This window comes from Equus asinus, chromosome 20 (assembly GCF_041296235.1).
Source record: "Equus asinus isolate D_3611 breed Donkey chromosome 20, EquAss-T2T_v2, whole genome shotgun sequence".
NCBI classification, from domain to species: Eukaryota; Metazoa; Chordata; class Mammalia; order Perissodactyla; family Equidae; genus Equus; species Equus asinus.
In genome coordinates this window covers 24876477-24891751 of record NC_091809.1, presented here as the reverse complement: position 1 = coordinate 24891751, position 15275 = coordinate 24876477, and the positions used below count along the sequence as shown (strand labels likewise).

Here is a 15275-nt window from a genome sequence, read left to right as displayed (position 1 = left end):
TTTGCTTCTGCCTTCTGTTGGTGAATTCCAACAAGGAACCATAAAGAGGATGGATTCTTAGAGATCCAGTTCTCAATATTACCTCACTGATATAATGCAATACAGGGTGATGTGTCCAGCTCTAGATTTTGTGGCCCCATCACAGGCTTCTACTTAATTCAAAATGTATTCACCAAACACCTGCCAGAAGGAAGGACACAGAGCAAAGGCTCTAATATGAAAATAAGGATTCACATGAAAGAATACTACTAAATTTGCCATACACAAAAATTTATTCCAACTGTTTAATAGTATGGAAAATAAAAACAGGCTCCTAAACCCACTACCTGAACAAAGGAGCTTTCTCTAAGAAAGGAACAATATATACAACAGATGAGGCATATCCAGAAACTGCAATATAAGGCCAGGAAGAAAACCCCAAAAAATACAAACTATCATTTTTCAATGGGCCCTTAACATAGAATGATTAAAACATTATTTAAAACTTAAAGTGAAAATATTATTAACATTTGAGGAAAAGCAGTAGCTAGTAATCTTATGCAGTACTGATGAAGAATGACTTACAGAATTATCTCACCTCAATATTCATTTCTGAGTCATTAATAGAAATCCAGAATACAATGTTGCACTCAAGAAAGAGGCTTGCTAAACACAATATATTTACAACTTTTATAACAACTCTTTCATGTTGAAAGTTTTCTAGAACATTATACACAAGTTAATTTCCATCAAGCTTTTTCTTATTACTTAGATTTCAATTTCTTTTTGGTGGGAGTTTCACATATAATGACATAGGCCAATTGAAGTCTTTCCTACAGTTTACTTTCAAGAGGTTTTTATCAAGTGACTCCTTTTATAACTTCAGAAAGAACTCAGATGACAAAAGGCTTTCATACACTCATTACATTTGTTTTCTCCTCTACAGTGTGTTCTCGTGTATCCTCAAAAGTTTTCACGAGAAATAAAGGCCTTCCCACTTTCTTGATATTCATAGGTTTTCTCACCAGTATGAGTTCTTTCATGCTTTCGAAGAGAACTGCTATAACCGAAGGCTTTACTGCAATTTTTACATTCATATGGTTTCTCTCCAGTATGAGTTCTTTCATGCCTTTGAAGAGAACTGGCAACATGAAATGCTTTACTGCATTTTTTACATTCATAGGGTTTCTCTCCAGTATGAGTTCTTTCATGTATTCGAAGATAACTGGAAGAAGTGAATGCTTTACTGCATTCTTTACATTCATAGGGTTTCTCTCCAGTGTGACTCCTTCCATGTCTCCGAAGTGAACTGGGAGAAATGAATGCTTTCTCACATTCCTTACATTTATAAGGTCCATCTCCAGTGTGACGCATCACATGTGATTGAAGGCTTCTGAGAGCAATAAAGGCTTTCCCACACTCCTTACATTTATAGGGTTTCTCTCCAGTATGAGTCCTTTCATGGACTAGAAGAGAACTGGAAGAAGTGAATACTTTATTGCATTTTTTACATTCATAGGGTTTCTCTCCAGTGTGACTCCTTTCATGTCTTTGAAGTGAACTGGGAGAAATGAATAGTTTCTCACATTCCTTACATTTATAAGGTCCGTCTCTAGTGTGAAGCATCATGTGTGATCGAAGGCTTGAGCGAGCTCTGAAGGCTTGCCCACATTCCTTACATTCATAGGGTTTCTCTCTAGTATGAGTTCTTTCATGGGCTCCAAGAGAACTGGAACAAGCGAATACTTTATCGCATTTTTTACATTCATAGGGTTTCTCTCCAGTGTGACTCCTTTCATGTGTTTGTAGTGAACTGGGATAAATGAATGCTTTCCCACATTCCTTACATTTATAAGGTCCATCTCCAGTGTGAGTAACCATGTGTACTCGAAGGCTTGTGAGAGCAATACAGGCTTTCCCACATTCCTTACATTTATAAGGTCCACGTGCAGTGTGAAGCATCATGTGCGATCGAAGGCTTGAGCAAGCTCTGAAGGCTTGCCCACATTCCTTACATTCATAGGGTTTCTCTCTAGTATGAGTTCTTTCATGGACACCAAGAGAACTGGAACAAGCGAAGACTTTATTGCATTTTTTACATTCATATGGTTTCTCTCCAGTGTGACTCCTTTCATGTATTTGAAGCGAACTGGGATAAATGAATGCTTTCCCACATTCCTTACATTTATAAGGTCCATCTCCAGTGTGAGTGACCATGTGTGCACGAAGGTTTTTGAGGGCAATAAAGGCTTTCCCACATTCCTTACATTGATAGGGTTTTTCTCCAGTATGAGTTCTTTCATGGATTTCAAGAACACTGGGAAGACTAAATGCTTTACTACAATGTTTACATTCATATGGTTTCTCTCCAGTGTGTCTTCTTCCATGTATTTGAAGTGAACTGGGAGTAATGAATGCTTTCTCACATGCCTTACATTTATAAGGTCCATCTCCAGTGTGAGAGATCATATGTGATCGAAGGCTTGATGGAGCTGTAAAGGCTTTCCCACATTCCTCACATTCATAGGGTTTCTCTCCTGTATGAGTTCTTTCATGGGCTCGAAGAGAACTGGGAAAAAGGAAGGCTTTCTCACATTCCTTACATACATACGGCTTCTCTGCATATTTTTGATAATCATCTTGTTTGTGTTCAGTGTGACATCTAACTTGCCTTTTAATGGATGAATGATGCCTGAAGACTTTTCCACAGTCACTGCATTCACATGGTTCTCCTCCTGTAGTTTTCTTGTTCACACTGAGATTTGGAATAAGGCTGACATTTTCTCCACATTGACTCCCCTCTTCACTTTCAGAAAGTCTCCCTACCAGAGGACTTCTGTAAAAAATGACAAGTACATTATTAATGATTTCTTTATTTTATGATTTTATATTTGTTATAATTGTTAAAATTTATAGGAAAAGTTTACGTTTTCTGCCTTGTCTGAATTCTCAGAAATTGAATATACTAAATGCTCTGGGAGAGGACTTCACCCTTGCTGTTATCCAAACAGTCATATTCATATATAGGGTTTATTAATACCTTTTCCAAGTGAACTATTTCGCAAAAGCTGACATTTACCTCATTTCTCAAAAAGTATATTTGGTGAAAATTTTCTAAGAATAGCTAAATTTGAAGTAAATGTTCTTTCTTTTGTTTCTTTTTAAAATTTCATAAGATACCATGATTGTCACGTGAGATCCTGCTTTTATTGTTGAGTGTGACTCACCTTTGCTTTCTCCCCCAGTTTTTGTGCTGATCTTCAATGTCATGATCTTCCCATGTTTTTCCTGAAATGCAGACCCAGAAAGTTGATTCCCAAGTATCAGAAATTCTAGAAACATTTTTAGATTCTAAGACCATGAGGAGCTATGCCAATTTCTACTTTATATACCAACATCTCCCCTTTCCATATTCTCCATCTTGGAACAGTGTTGATGGGCAAGAAACACATTCTCTAATTGATGAAGTGATGGAATGTCCTCACTCTTACCTACTGAGGCCAGGTGTCTGAAGGTTTCCTGCATCACATCTCTGTAGAGTTTCTTCTGTGAAGGATCCAGTAAAGCCCACTCCTCTGGGGTAAATTTCACAGCCACATCCTCAATGGCCACTGAGTCCTGAAACATCACAAATATGTGTAGAGTAGGAAACACAAGACAGACAGCCCTGGACATCCATCCTCCCTTTGTAGGAAGGTTACATATTATTCTGCCATCTCCAAACATTTACTCTGATGTGATCATCAAAAAACTGTTTGGGGGCTGGAATAGTGCTTAACACACTCTGCTTGAGCGGCCCAGGGTGTGCGGGTTTGGATCCTAGGTGCAGACCAACAGAACACTTGTCAAGCTATGCTGTGGCAGTGTACCACATACAAAATAGAAGAAGATTGGCATGGATGTTAGCTCAGGGCCAATCTTCCTCACCAAAAAATTAGTAATAAAAAAGAAGAAAAACCTCACTGCTTTTTTTTTTTTAAAAGATTTTATTTTTTTCCTTTTTCTCCCCAAAGCCCCCTGGTACATAGTTGCATATTCTTCGTTGTGGGTCCTTCTAGTTGTGGCATGTGGGACGTTGCCTCAGCGTGGTTTGATGAGCAGTGCCATATCCACGCCCAGGACCCGAACCAACGAAACACTGGGCCGCCTGCAGCGGAGCACGTGAACTTAACCACTCAGCCACGGGGCCAGCCCCAAAACCTCACTGTTTTTATGTACACATTTCCTCATCAATTTAACAGCATCATGAACACATGAAAATGATTTACACCTTTTTACTGTGATCACATTTCATCGTATTTCTCTGTAAAGGCAGGATCCAGAGAATGTTGGGTAAAAATAGATATGCTACACAATGAAGCAAATGTCATTATCCGACAAAAATATCCACACAATATCCATGAAGCCTAGGCCAACCCTCTATTACAGAAGGTTTAAAATATATATAATGGGAATACTTGAAGGAAAAGACAAAGAAACAAGTGAAGAAATAATCGCCAAAATACTCTAAAATTAATGACAGCCAGCAAAGTGTTCATCCAGGAAGCTCAGAGAACACTAAATACGATAAACTACAAAAGTGCACACCCAAGTATATCATATTCAAGCTAGAGAAAGATGTCATATTCAAAGTAGAGAAAAATCAAGGACAGAGAAAATATATAAAAATGCCAGAGAAGAAATACACCCTAGGTAGAAAGAAACAAAGATGTGAATTAAGTTGGACTTATTTTCAAGAACCACACAAGCAAGAACAGAGGCAAGTGAAATATTTAAAGTGCCGAAGGGGGCTGGCTCCTTGGCTGAGTGGTTAAGTTCGTGCACTCCGCTGTGGCGGCCCAGGGTTCGGATCCTGGGCACGGACATGGCACCGCTCGTCAGGCCACATTGAGGCGGCGTCCAACATCCCACAACTAGAAGGACATGCAACTCAGATATCCAACCGTGTACAGGGGGTGGTTTGGGGAGATAAAACAGAAAAAAAAAAAAAGATTGGCAACAGTTGTTAGCCCAGGTGCCAATCTTTAAAAAAAAAAAAAAGTGCTGAAAATAAAAAAAACTCTCCTAGAATTCTCTGTAGAGCAAAATTATCTTTCAAAAATAAAGGAAAATAAGAACTTTCTGAGACAAAAATTGAGGAAATTTGTCATGAGCACACCTACTTTGACGAAGTGCTCAAAAATGTATCAGAAAGAATGTAAATGATAAAGATGGAGTATTAGAACAGAAAATTGAAGGTAAAATAAATTTTACCCTTCTTATAATTAATATAACAGATGACAGTTTGTTTAAAAATCATATTAGCGGGGTTGGCCCGGTGATGCAGTGGTTAAGTTCACATGCTCCGCTTCGGCGGTCTGGCATTTGCTGGTTCAAATCCTGGGTGTGGACCTACACACTGTATCAAGCCATGCTATGGCAGGAGTCCCACATATAAAGTAAAGGAAGACGGGCACAGATATCAGCTCAGGGCTAATCTTCCTCAAAAATAATAATATGGGGCCAGCCAGGTGGCTCAGCGGTTAAGTTCGCACGTTCCACTTTCGTGGCCTGGGGCTCACCAGTTCAGATCCCAGGTATGGAACTACCCACCGCTTGTCAAGCCATGCTGTGGCAGGCATCCCACATGTAAAGCAGAGGAAGATGGGCACAGATGTTAGCTCAGGGCCAGTCTTCCTCAGCAAAAAGAGGAGGATTGGAGGCAGATGTTAGTTCAGGGTTAATCTTCCTCAAAAAATAAACTAACTAACTAACTAACTAAATAATATTAGCAACAATCTCTTGGTAATGAAAACTTTATGGACAAGTGATATAAATCACAGCCATGTGACAAGCCACAGGGAGGGGAAATTGCGAATACTGTGTTAAGAGGTACTTGCACACAGTGAAGTGGCATAGTGTTATTTGTCAGAGGAGGTGGGTTAGTTGTAAATGTATGCTGAAAACTCAACCGCAACCACTAAAAGGCTGTTTTTAAAAATGTGTAATTGATATGCTAAGAGAGGAGAAAAAAGAATCAGCTAAAATGTTCAATTTTAGCCAGAGACGGTGGAAAAAAGTGGAAGACAGAAACAAACAAGGACAAGATACAAAAAACAGTAAAAGAAGTGGTAAATATTAATCCAGCTATATCAATAACCACTTTAATCCTCAATGGTCTCAATACAATTGAAAGATACAGTAATATCAGATTTTTGAAAAACAAGCTGTGTTATATACTGTCTACAAGAATCCCACTTTCAATATAAAGACACACATAGATGAAGGGTAAAGGGACGGAGAAAAACAAACCATGACAACACTAATCAAAAGAAAGCTGCCAAAGGTATATGAATTATAGACAATACAGATTTCAAACCAAGAAAAATTCAGAGATAGAGAGGGACAGTAGAGCCTGATAATGGGGTCTATACTCCCAGAAAGTACAGCAATGCTTCTTTTGTACCTGCATAACAACAGAGGGGCAAAGTATATGAGGTAAGAACTGATAGAATGCGAGGAGAAATAGAGGAATCCAGTAAAACAGTTGTAGAATTCAACACCCCTTTATCACAAATTATAAATTCCATCTGGGACAAACTAAGGAAGGACAGAGGTGAACTGAACAGCACCATGAAGCAACCGGACTTCGTTGTAATCTATGGAATACTTCATACAACAATAGCAGAATATACATTCTTCTCAGTTCACATGGAACCTTCACCAAAACAAACCACATTCTAGGACACAGAGCAGCACACTTTAACAAATTACAAAGAAGAGAAATCACAAAAAGATGCTCCCGCACCACCTAGGCATTCATCCAGAAGTCAATAAGAGCAAGAGAGTGGGAAACCCCAAATATGTGGAGATTCAACAACACACTACTAAATAATACATAAGATCAAAGAAGAAGTCCTGGGCTGGCCCAGTGGCATAGTGGTTAAGTTTGTGTGCTCTGCTTCAGTGGCCTTGGGTTCACAGGTTCAGATCCTGGGTGCAGTCCTAGCACTGCTTATCAAGCGACACTGTGGTAGCATCCCACACAAAGTAGAGGAAGACTGTCACAGATGTTACCACAGCAACAATCTTCCCCAAGCAAAAAGAAGAAGATTGGCAACAGACATTAGCTCAGGGTCAATCTTTCTCACACACACAAAAAAGAAGTCTCAAGAGAAATGAGAAAATAGTGTGAACCAAATGAAATGAAAACACAACATACCAAAGGTTCTTGGAGGCAGCTAAAGCAGTGCCTGGAGGGAAATTTATGCCACTGAACAAATACACTGGAAAAAACAAAGATCTATAATCAATGATGTAAGCATCTACCTTAGGAAACAATAAAAAGAACAAATTAAACCCAACGTAAGCACAATCAAAGAAATCACAAAACTTAGACAATACATCAATTCATTATGGGAAATCAATGGGTAAAAATTAAAACAAAAACTGCTGGTTGCTTGACAAGACTAACTGATAAACATCTGGTCAAGATAAAGACAAGAGGCAAGACAGAAATTACTAATATCAGAAAAGAAAGGAGGGGGAAACGAAAATAAAAAAGGCCTTTATAAAATCCAACATCCATTTACGATGAACTAGTAATAGAGGGAAACTCCCACTTCTTGAGAAGGAACATCTTTATGAATCCTGTACCTAAGTTTATAACATTTATTTCATACAGCATGTTTGTCTCTGTGAAACATCTGAAAGAATTCACAATAGAAATAACTCCTGGAATTAATAAGAGAGTATAGCAAGGTTGAAGGATATGTGAGTCAATGCTTTCCTTATAGACCCACACAAATTCAGTCAAATGATGTTTGACAAAGAAGGAAAGGCAACACAAATGAAAAGGAAAGTTTAAACAAATAGGAGTGGAAATATTGGATATCCACATGCAAACACACATATATACATGCACCCCCAGCTTTCCACGGCTCTGCAGCTCCTCTCAGGATAAAGGCTCCTTCCATGGGGGTGTGAGGAGTAGGATACCTGCAGGGGGAGGCTCCGCAGGAAGGACAATGGGCCTGCAAGGCCTTCCTTCTGCAGGCTCAAGGGGGCCTTAGGTTGAGCCTTTGACCACAGGCGTCTGCTCCCCACTGGAGATGCCTTGGAACATCATTGTTAGTTCAAATAACACAAACCCAGTGTTTGAATAATCCAGCAAAATCACTTAAACCCAGCCTTTCCATGGAAAATAGGGAAGAAAATTATAAGGCATTTTTAGTAACTCAACTGGAAAACCCCAAAGGGCTATTCCTTTCAGACAAAAAAAAAAGTCAGTTAATTATTATTTCCATGGCAAGAAATCACACTTGAACACTTGTGGTCTGCATGCCTAAGCCATGGAATTTCATTTGAAAACATCCAAATGTAAACAACAGAACTCAAAAACTTACCACACATGTTCCGTGAAAGTATAAAACAAGTATTCTTTTTTTTTTCTGCTTTTTTTCTCCCCAAATCCCCCCAAGTACGTAGTTGTTTATTTTAGTTGTGGGTCCTTCTAGTGGTGGCATGTGGGACGCCGCCTCAACATGGCCTGATGAGCAGTGCCGTGTGCACGCCCAGGATCCGAACCCTGGGCTGCCAAAGCGGAGTGTGCAGACTTAACCACTCAGCCACAGGGCTGGTCCCAAAATAAGTATTCTTAACAAATGGAATGCAATACAGGAATGTTTTATTTTTTCTGAAATTCACCTCTTTGTTGCCTGTTTTGAACTTTTATATTGCCTTTCAAGCTCTATTGATTAAATATATTTACCCTTGTTGAAAAATGGAGACTTAAAAAAGTGAATAAATCTTTTGTATGTCACAGATCTAGGGAGGGGCTATGTCAACAGGACGGACCACCCAGGAAAGTTTCTGGAGAGGAAGCTCCAACTAAAGGACTTCCCATAGGATGTCTGTACCCAGAAAGATCCCGGTGGGGGGAGGCACAGGGATTTCATGCAACGTAGGTTCCAGGTGGTTATTCTGTTTTCCTCTCATGTAAAATATCCACAGACAAATATAATCTTTAAAAAGATCAATCCATGGCTCTGGGGGATAATGATAAAGGGAAAATATTGGGTCTGTTTGATGCACCACGGAGGACGAATAGTTGATAAAGATGCTGTGAATCAGAGAGGGGCAGGTGGCTTTGGAGTTCCAAGGGGGGATCTGGAAATTCAGAGACTTACTGGCAGTCCTAGGAAGAGCTGGGCTGGGGGACAGGGTCGTGGATTTGAGACCCTGCTCCCCACATATTTTGAAAACTCAGGACAAAATGAGTGCCCCCTGGGGAGCCCCTTGGAGAAAAAGGAGCTACTGAAGACCCCACAGACACAGCTCCTCCCACACGTGAACCCCAAAGACCGAGTCACAATTGTCCTTGATGACCCTCCCTGTGTGGTCACCACACAGTCTGGGAAGATTCGGGGCAGCACATGCAGAGCTGCCCAGAGAGGCTCCAGGCTGAAGTCACCACATGCAGCGATGAGAGGACACCCCAGGGTCCTGGCTGCCAGCCCAGCCCCTACACTGCAGGCCAGAGAGAACTGAGGTCCAAGCGGCACCACCAGGGACTCGGGTCCACAGACTCTAGAGGTGACCGTGGGAAGGCCGGGTTCCACCATGGCCAGTTCCAACCAGTCCCTCCTCCCCATCTGCTCACCCCGGGGCCAAACACTCACCATTTCCAGGTCTGCTGGGTCCCCTGAGTCCTTCCTATGACTCCCACAGCCAGTGCAGATCACAGCATGGCAGAGCCACCAGGGACCCCTAATGGCAGGAGAAAATGGATCCCACACCTGGCACTTGGCTGTTAATATATTTTCTCCGTTTTTGTTTATTTGGCAAAGTATTTTATCTTCATCTTTTACCAGGCAGTTTTGGTGAATATAAGGTTGACAAGTTCTTTTCTCTGTGTACTTGGACTATTTTGTCCCTCTGCCTTAGTCTAACCTCCATTTTCTCTACTCACACACCTGTTAATTTTACTGGGGTTTCCTGTAAGACTTGGGTAATTTTTTTAATTGCTGTTTTTTCCCACTGTATACTTCCTACTTTCCTGTATCTTTGCATGTCTCATATTTTTTATGTAAACCAGATATTTTAGGCAATATACTGTAGCAACTCTGGGTACTGGTCCCCTTCTTACCAGGGCTTTTTATTGTTATTAGCTTATTTACCTTTCCAGTGACTTGATGGATTGTTTTAGCCAAGTCTGTCTCCTCAAAAGAGAGTGAAAATTCTTTTTCCTTTTTTAGTATTTTTTTAAGGTATGCTTTTTGGTGAGGAAGATTGGCCCTGAGCTAACATCTGTGGCCAATCTTCCGCTTCTTCCTTCTTTCTCCCCAAAGCCCCGGTACATACTCGTATATCCTGGTTGTACATTGTTCTACTTCTTCTATGTGGGATGCTGCCTCAGCATGGCCTGATGAGCACAGCTAGGTCTGTGCCCAGGATCCAAACCAGGGAACCCTGGGACACAGAAGTGGAACATGTGAACGAACTTAACCACCATGCCACCAGGCCGGCCCCTGAAAATTATGATATAGCCCAAGAATAACTCCTAGAATCGGGCATAGCTTTGGGTACATAAACTGTCATGAGACAGTAATAATGACAAGGCTGTCTTCCTCTTTCATGGACACACCCCGTAGTTAAACTAGATTAAATGCTGGCTGATTGCTCTACTGTTTTCACCAATGTCCTGGGGGCATAACCTGCTCTACCAAATACTGCAGTGAAATTCTGGCTCCTGTGTAGAAATGCTTTCTGAAGTCCCTGTTTGATATTTGTTATCACCCTTGGAAGCCTCCTCCCAGGAGTCAACTCCCTGGTCCTTTCCAGAACACTAGTCATCCTACATCCAAGCTGTATCTTCATTAAACACACAAAGCTACTAATTGCCTTCCACCTCATTCTCTACTTTCTGAGACTGTCATCTGTCTTGAACCTTCCATGATCTTTTGCTGGCCAACTTAATTCCTTTGAAAAGGAATTAAGAGCTGTGTTTTATAGCTGGCTTTTCCCCATGTTTGGGTAAAATCTGTGTGCCAGGACTCTGGAGCTGTGGTGGGGACAATAGGAAGTCTCTCTCTGGGTGACAATCCCATTCTAGGGGCTGAGTGATCAGTGCAGTGGAGAGACAGCAGCCAGAGTCCTCTTGATTGTCTCATGTTACAGCCACCTCATGAGCTGGGGAAAGAGTGGTCAGTGCCCAGCATTCTCAGCACAGCATGAGCACAGCAGAGCCTCTGCACCATGAGGAGGGGCTGGGGCAAGAAGGGGTCCCCACATTTCACAGGAACCAACGAGGGACTGAAATTCAGCAACAGGTAGCTGCGGGCAGGATGGGTAATGTTGAAGTCCTGCTCCTCCTGGGAAAAAGTCCCCCTTCTGGAAGCTTAGGGAGGGAGAACCTTGTCTTCTGGTTGGGGGCAGGGGGCAGCGCTGTGGAGAGGAGGGCTCACTTGCTGAGCTGAGAGCAAGGAGGGAGAGGACATGGTTCAAATCCCACACTCCCCTTCTCGCTGAATTTCCATTGGTTTTCTTGAGTAGATGTTCCTCGTTTGCTGTTTGCCTTTAGGACAATTTCCAGAGGCTTCACAGGGTTATTTTAAAATAATTCCCACCAGTTTCACTGGGGAGTGGGTCAGTGGAGCTCCTCATATTGTTCTTATACCCCCTAGTGCATTCACTACAATGCCCATATCAGCAAACCCTCTCCAGACTGATAGACAATGGCACCACAGGCTGTAATATCCCTTGTCATTGTACAGAGAAACAGAATGGAGGAAATTAATTTTTATGGTTTGTAAAACGTACTGCACACTTCAAAAAAGTATTGTTTAGAGAATTAACACAAACAGCTGTGGCTTCCTTTTAAAAATACTTTACTTATCTGATTATAAACTATTGTTAAAAAAAAAATCACAGGCCCCAAATGGGGTCACTTTGCTGGGCGCATGTCTCCAAACTGGTGCTCAATACCTAGCCTGCCTGCAGCTTCCACCTTCGCCAGGGAAGCAGTCATAACTGGTCAGTCTAGGATTCTCTGGTCAGCACCAATGAGGTAATCTGCCACATGGGCCTCTCCATCTCCCAAAGATGAGGTCATCCACCTAATAAGACCCTTTTGTCCCCAAAGGGAGGTAACCTTTCTAAAGTAATCCTTTATTTTGTTTATGACTTCCTGTTTCCTGCCTTTAAAATCCTTTCCCTTTCTGTAGCCCTTTGGAGCTCCTCTCTACTTGCTAGATGGGATGCTGCTCAACTGACAAATTGTTTCATAAAGCCAATTAGATCTTTAAATTTACTTGGTTGACTTTTTGTTATTTAACAGATTTGGTGGCAGTAACATGATCTAAAGCAAACTTCTGACAGCTTTTGGGGACGATGAGAAACACACGCATGGTACCCAGGAACTTCTTTTGACTTCTGCCTTTCTCACCCTTTCCAAGGGTGGGGGATAAGTTCCCTCTCATTCTGAGCACCACTGTCTTTGCAGAAAGCTCCCAACCTAATTGGCTTTCCAGTCAGTTCCCCATTTATCTGGAAACACTAGTGCCACATTGGGAATGGCTGCTAGCTCTGACCACAACTCCTCATTTGATTGGTTATGTCCCCAGATCCCATGTTGGGAACTGCCAGTGGCAGCTGGAGTTTCCCATCTGTCTGGCATCAGTCTGCAGTCCCTATGTGTTGAGGTCTGCTGGTTCACCACTTTCCCCACTCCCAGGTTCCACATTGGGAATCGATGGTGTGCATCAGACGTTTTTCTTTGCCAGTCACAGGAACATCTTTTGGTTACTTCTGGTGTGTTAAGGTGCACGTTTGTTTTTCTTGTTTTATGTAAATAAAGGCTATTGCTAAAGAGGATCTCAGAGACCAAAAAGCTGCAAAAACTCGTGGGCAATGGGTGGGGCACTTAAACACTGTTAGAGTGCTCACCACCTAACTCAAAGGCTCCCATGTTAGGATACGTTTACAAGGAATAGGTTAGACAGATGCTAGGTCACCAGCCAAGATCAAGAAAATCTCCACGTAACGAGGTACACTCTGAAACATCACACAATCTCCAACCCAGTGGTACAAACATTTCAGGTATCAGTTTGTCTCTGAGAGGCCCAAAGTAACAGAATCCTTAAAAGTAACAGAATCTTTAAGATCTAGATAATAAAGTGCACCACCTTTGGGCACACCTGCATGTTTCTAGAAATCATAAAAAGTATAATATGTCTGCCAATCCACCAAATGATAATGTAAAAGACAGTTCATAATTGCTTTCTTCTTCACTTTCACTATAAGTTGAAGATTTCTAAGGGTTAAACATTCTAATATCAGTAATTAAAACTACTAAAAGTAATAAGGAAAAGAAATTTTGTGTGTGGTCAGGGCTGGCTTAGATTGGAACAAATTTAATGAAGTAAAAGAGTTGTAATATCGAAAGTAAGCTGCTGCAAAATTACTATTTGGTTTTCTCTCTGTTTAAAGGACAAAGGTTTCCTGAACTATTGGTCTGCTCTTGATAATCACAGATTATAAAATGTTTGTTTCGTTACCTTTTTAAGTAATCTTCCTAGAGAAAAAAAAAAAAACAAAGACCTTGTGTCTTCTCAAAATAATCACAGATATAACTGTGGTCTTCATCTGGTCTTGGATTACTTAAAGCCAAAAGCTCTCAATATTAAAAGAGCTAAACTGTGTTCATGAATATGTAAACTTCTGTATTTGCCCTTAAAATCTTTTATTGTCACTTTGGTCAAATAATTAATTAAAACAATTAAGTAATTGTTTCATAATGATCTGTGATCCTATTTGGCAAGTATCTAAAACCTTTTGATATTTTTGCCAAACTTCCCCAAAATCCAATACTAAATGAACTCTTTCTTACTTTGAACTAACTTTGGGTTTTTCCAGAGGGCCCCTAGAACATCTCAAAGGATTTGTTCTCTCTCCTTATAAAAAAAAAAAAAAAGGAGACATTAAACTAATCAGGTGTATTTGATATGTTAAATTACATGGATAAATAAACGTAACAAGAAATAATACTAAGCTTTATGTTGTGCCTATATAGGTAAATGTTCTAAGTGTTCCAGAAATTCTGTGAAATTTCTGGTAATCTGATATGTCCTGATATTATGTTATCAGTCAAAATTCCAGTTATCTTAAAATGTTGCATATTACAAAACTAACCAATTTTCCTTGTCATATCCATTATAATGAACTCTCATCAGATCTTTAACCAAGGGCAATTTTAAGTCTTTTGTCATTTACAGAGAGCCATTGTTTTACTCTGATGCTTTTAAAAAAGTGTTCCTGCAAAAGTGCTTCATCTTCAAGGACATTCAAGAAAGGACTTTTTGATAAGCACAAATTTCTAGTAACTAAGTTCATAAAAATGAACTGGTAAGAATGAAGACTACTCTTAAATCTCCCTGGAAGAAACTGTACCAGGTCCTCCTCACTACCCAGATGACAGCCAAACTTCAGGAACCTGAACCTTGGATATACCTCTCAAAGCCGAAGTAGTCCACCTGACATCTGGCCCTGTGCAGATGCTGGAGACCTCCAAGTGAAATTGACGAGGAAGAGAAGCAGCTGACATGGGTGTAAACTGCTTCCTCCTAAGATGCCAGATCAGCACTCCCTAATTTAGCTAAACCTAAAACACTTACTTCTTTTCTTTATTTCTTTAGTCTGGCAGGGGCCTGGAAAGATGTCACCATCATTTGTATATCCCAGGTCATTTCTAAGAAGGGTAACCTATGGAATTTAGACAAACATTTTATTTCAAGCTAGGAGGAAATCTAACTGACCCCTGGATTGAAGAGGCAAAACCAAAATCCTCACAAATATATTCATTAACAATGCCAGCTTAGTGAGAGTGGTTTGGGTCCTTACAGGATTTATCTTTGTCTGTAGTGGTGATCCTTCTCCTTGGGCCTACGAATGCCTGGATGGCTGGTGCATAAGTGAGCAATGGCTGTCACATTATCTACCTGAGCCCCTAACTTTTCACAAGTGAACTCAGACATCTCACTGGTTGACTCCCCTGAATTTACATCAATGAGTTAGAAACTACTCACTAGGAGGCATTCAGGCCTCAGGATTCACTTCCTTTGACAGGGCCATACTTCCCCGATTAGGAGTAAATGTAAATGAGAATATAATCAGAAAACCTCTCCTTAGCTCTTCAAGATATTGCAGAATCCATAGCTAAGACAAGAGCTGCCCAACAAAGATCCTTAGACTCTCTGGCCAAAGTTGTTCTTGGCACCAGGACAGCCCTTGATTCTCTTTTAGCTGAGCAGGGAGGTGTC

The 15275-nt window shown here is 40.8% G+C and overlaps 1 protein-coding gene across 4 annotated transcripts in view; it reads right to left on the bottom strand.

Moving 5' to 3' along the window:
• Positions 1 to 250: 250 nt before the first annotated feature.
• The window catches only part of LOC106835979 (zinc finger protein 709-like), a 33068-nt gene continuing 18043 nt past the window's right edge, over positions 251 to 15275 (bottom strand). Inside the window, exons 2-5 of one of the 4 annotated variants that reach the window (XM_070492128.1) lie at positions 7181 to 7244; positions 3471 to 3597; positions 3207 to 3267; positions 251 to 2815 (exon numbers count right to left, since the gene is read on the bottom strand). In XM_070492128.1, coding sequence (XP_070348229.1) covers positions 943 to 2815; positions 3207 to 3267; positions 3471 to 3504 — 1968 coding nt within the window. In that variant the 5' untranslated portion in view covers positions 3505 to 3597; positions 7181 to 7244 and the 3' untranslated portion in view covers positions 251 to 942. Of the gene's footprint in view, positions 2816 to 3206; positions 3268 to 3470; positions 3836 to 7180; positions 7245 to 9638; positions 9727 to 15275 lie in introns of those variants that run through there. The other 3 variants (XM_070492127.1, XM_014848607.3, XM_070492126.1) reach the window with 3 other exon arrangements.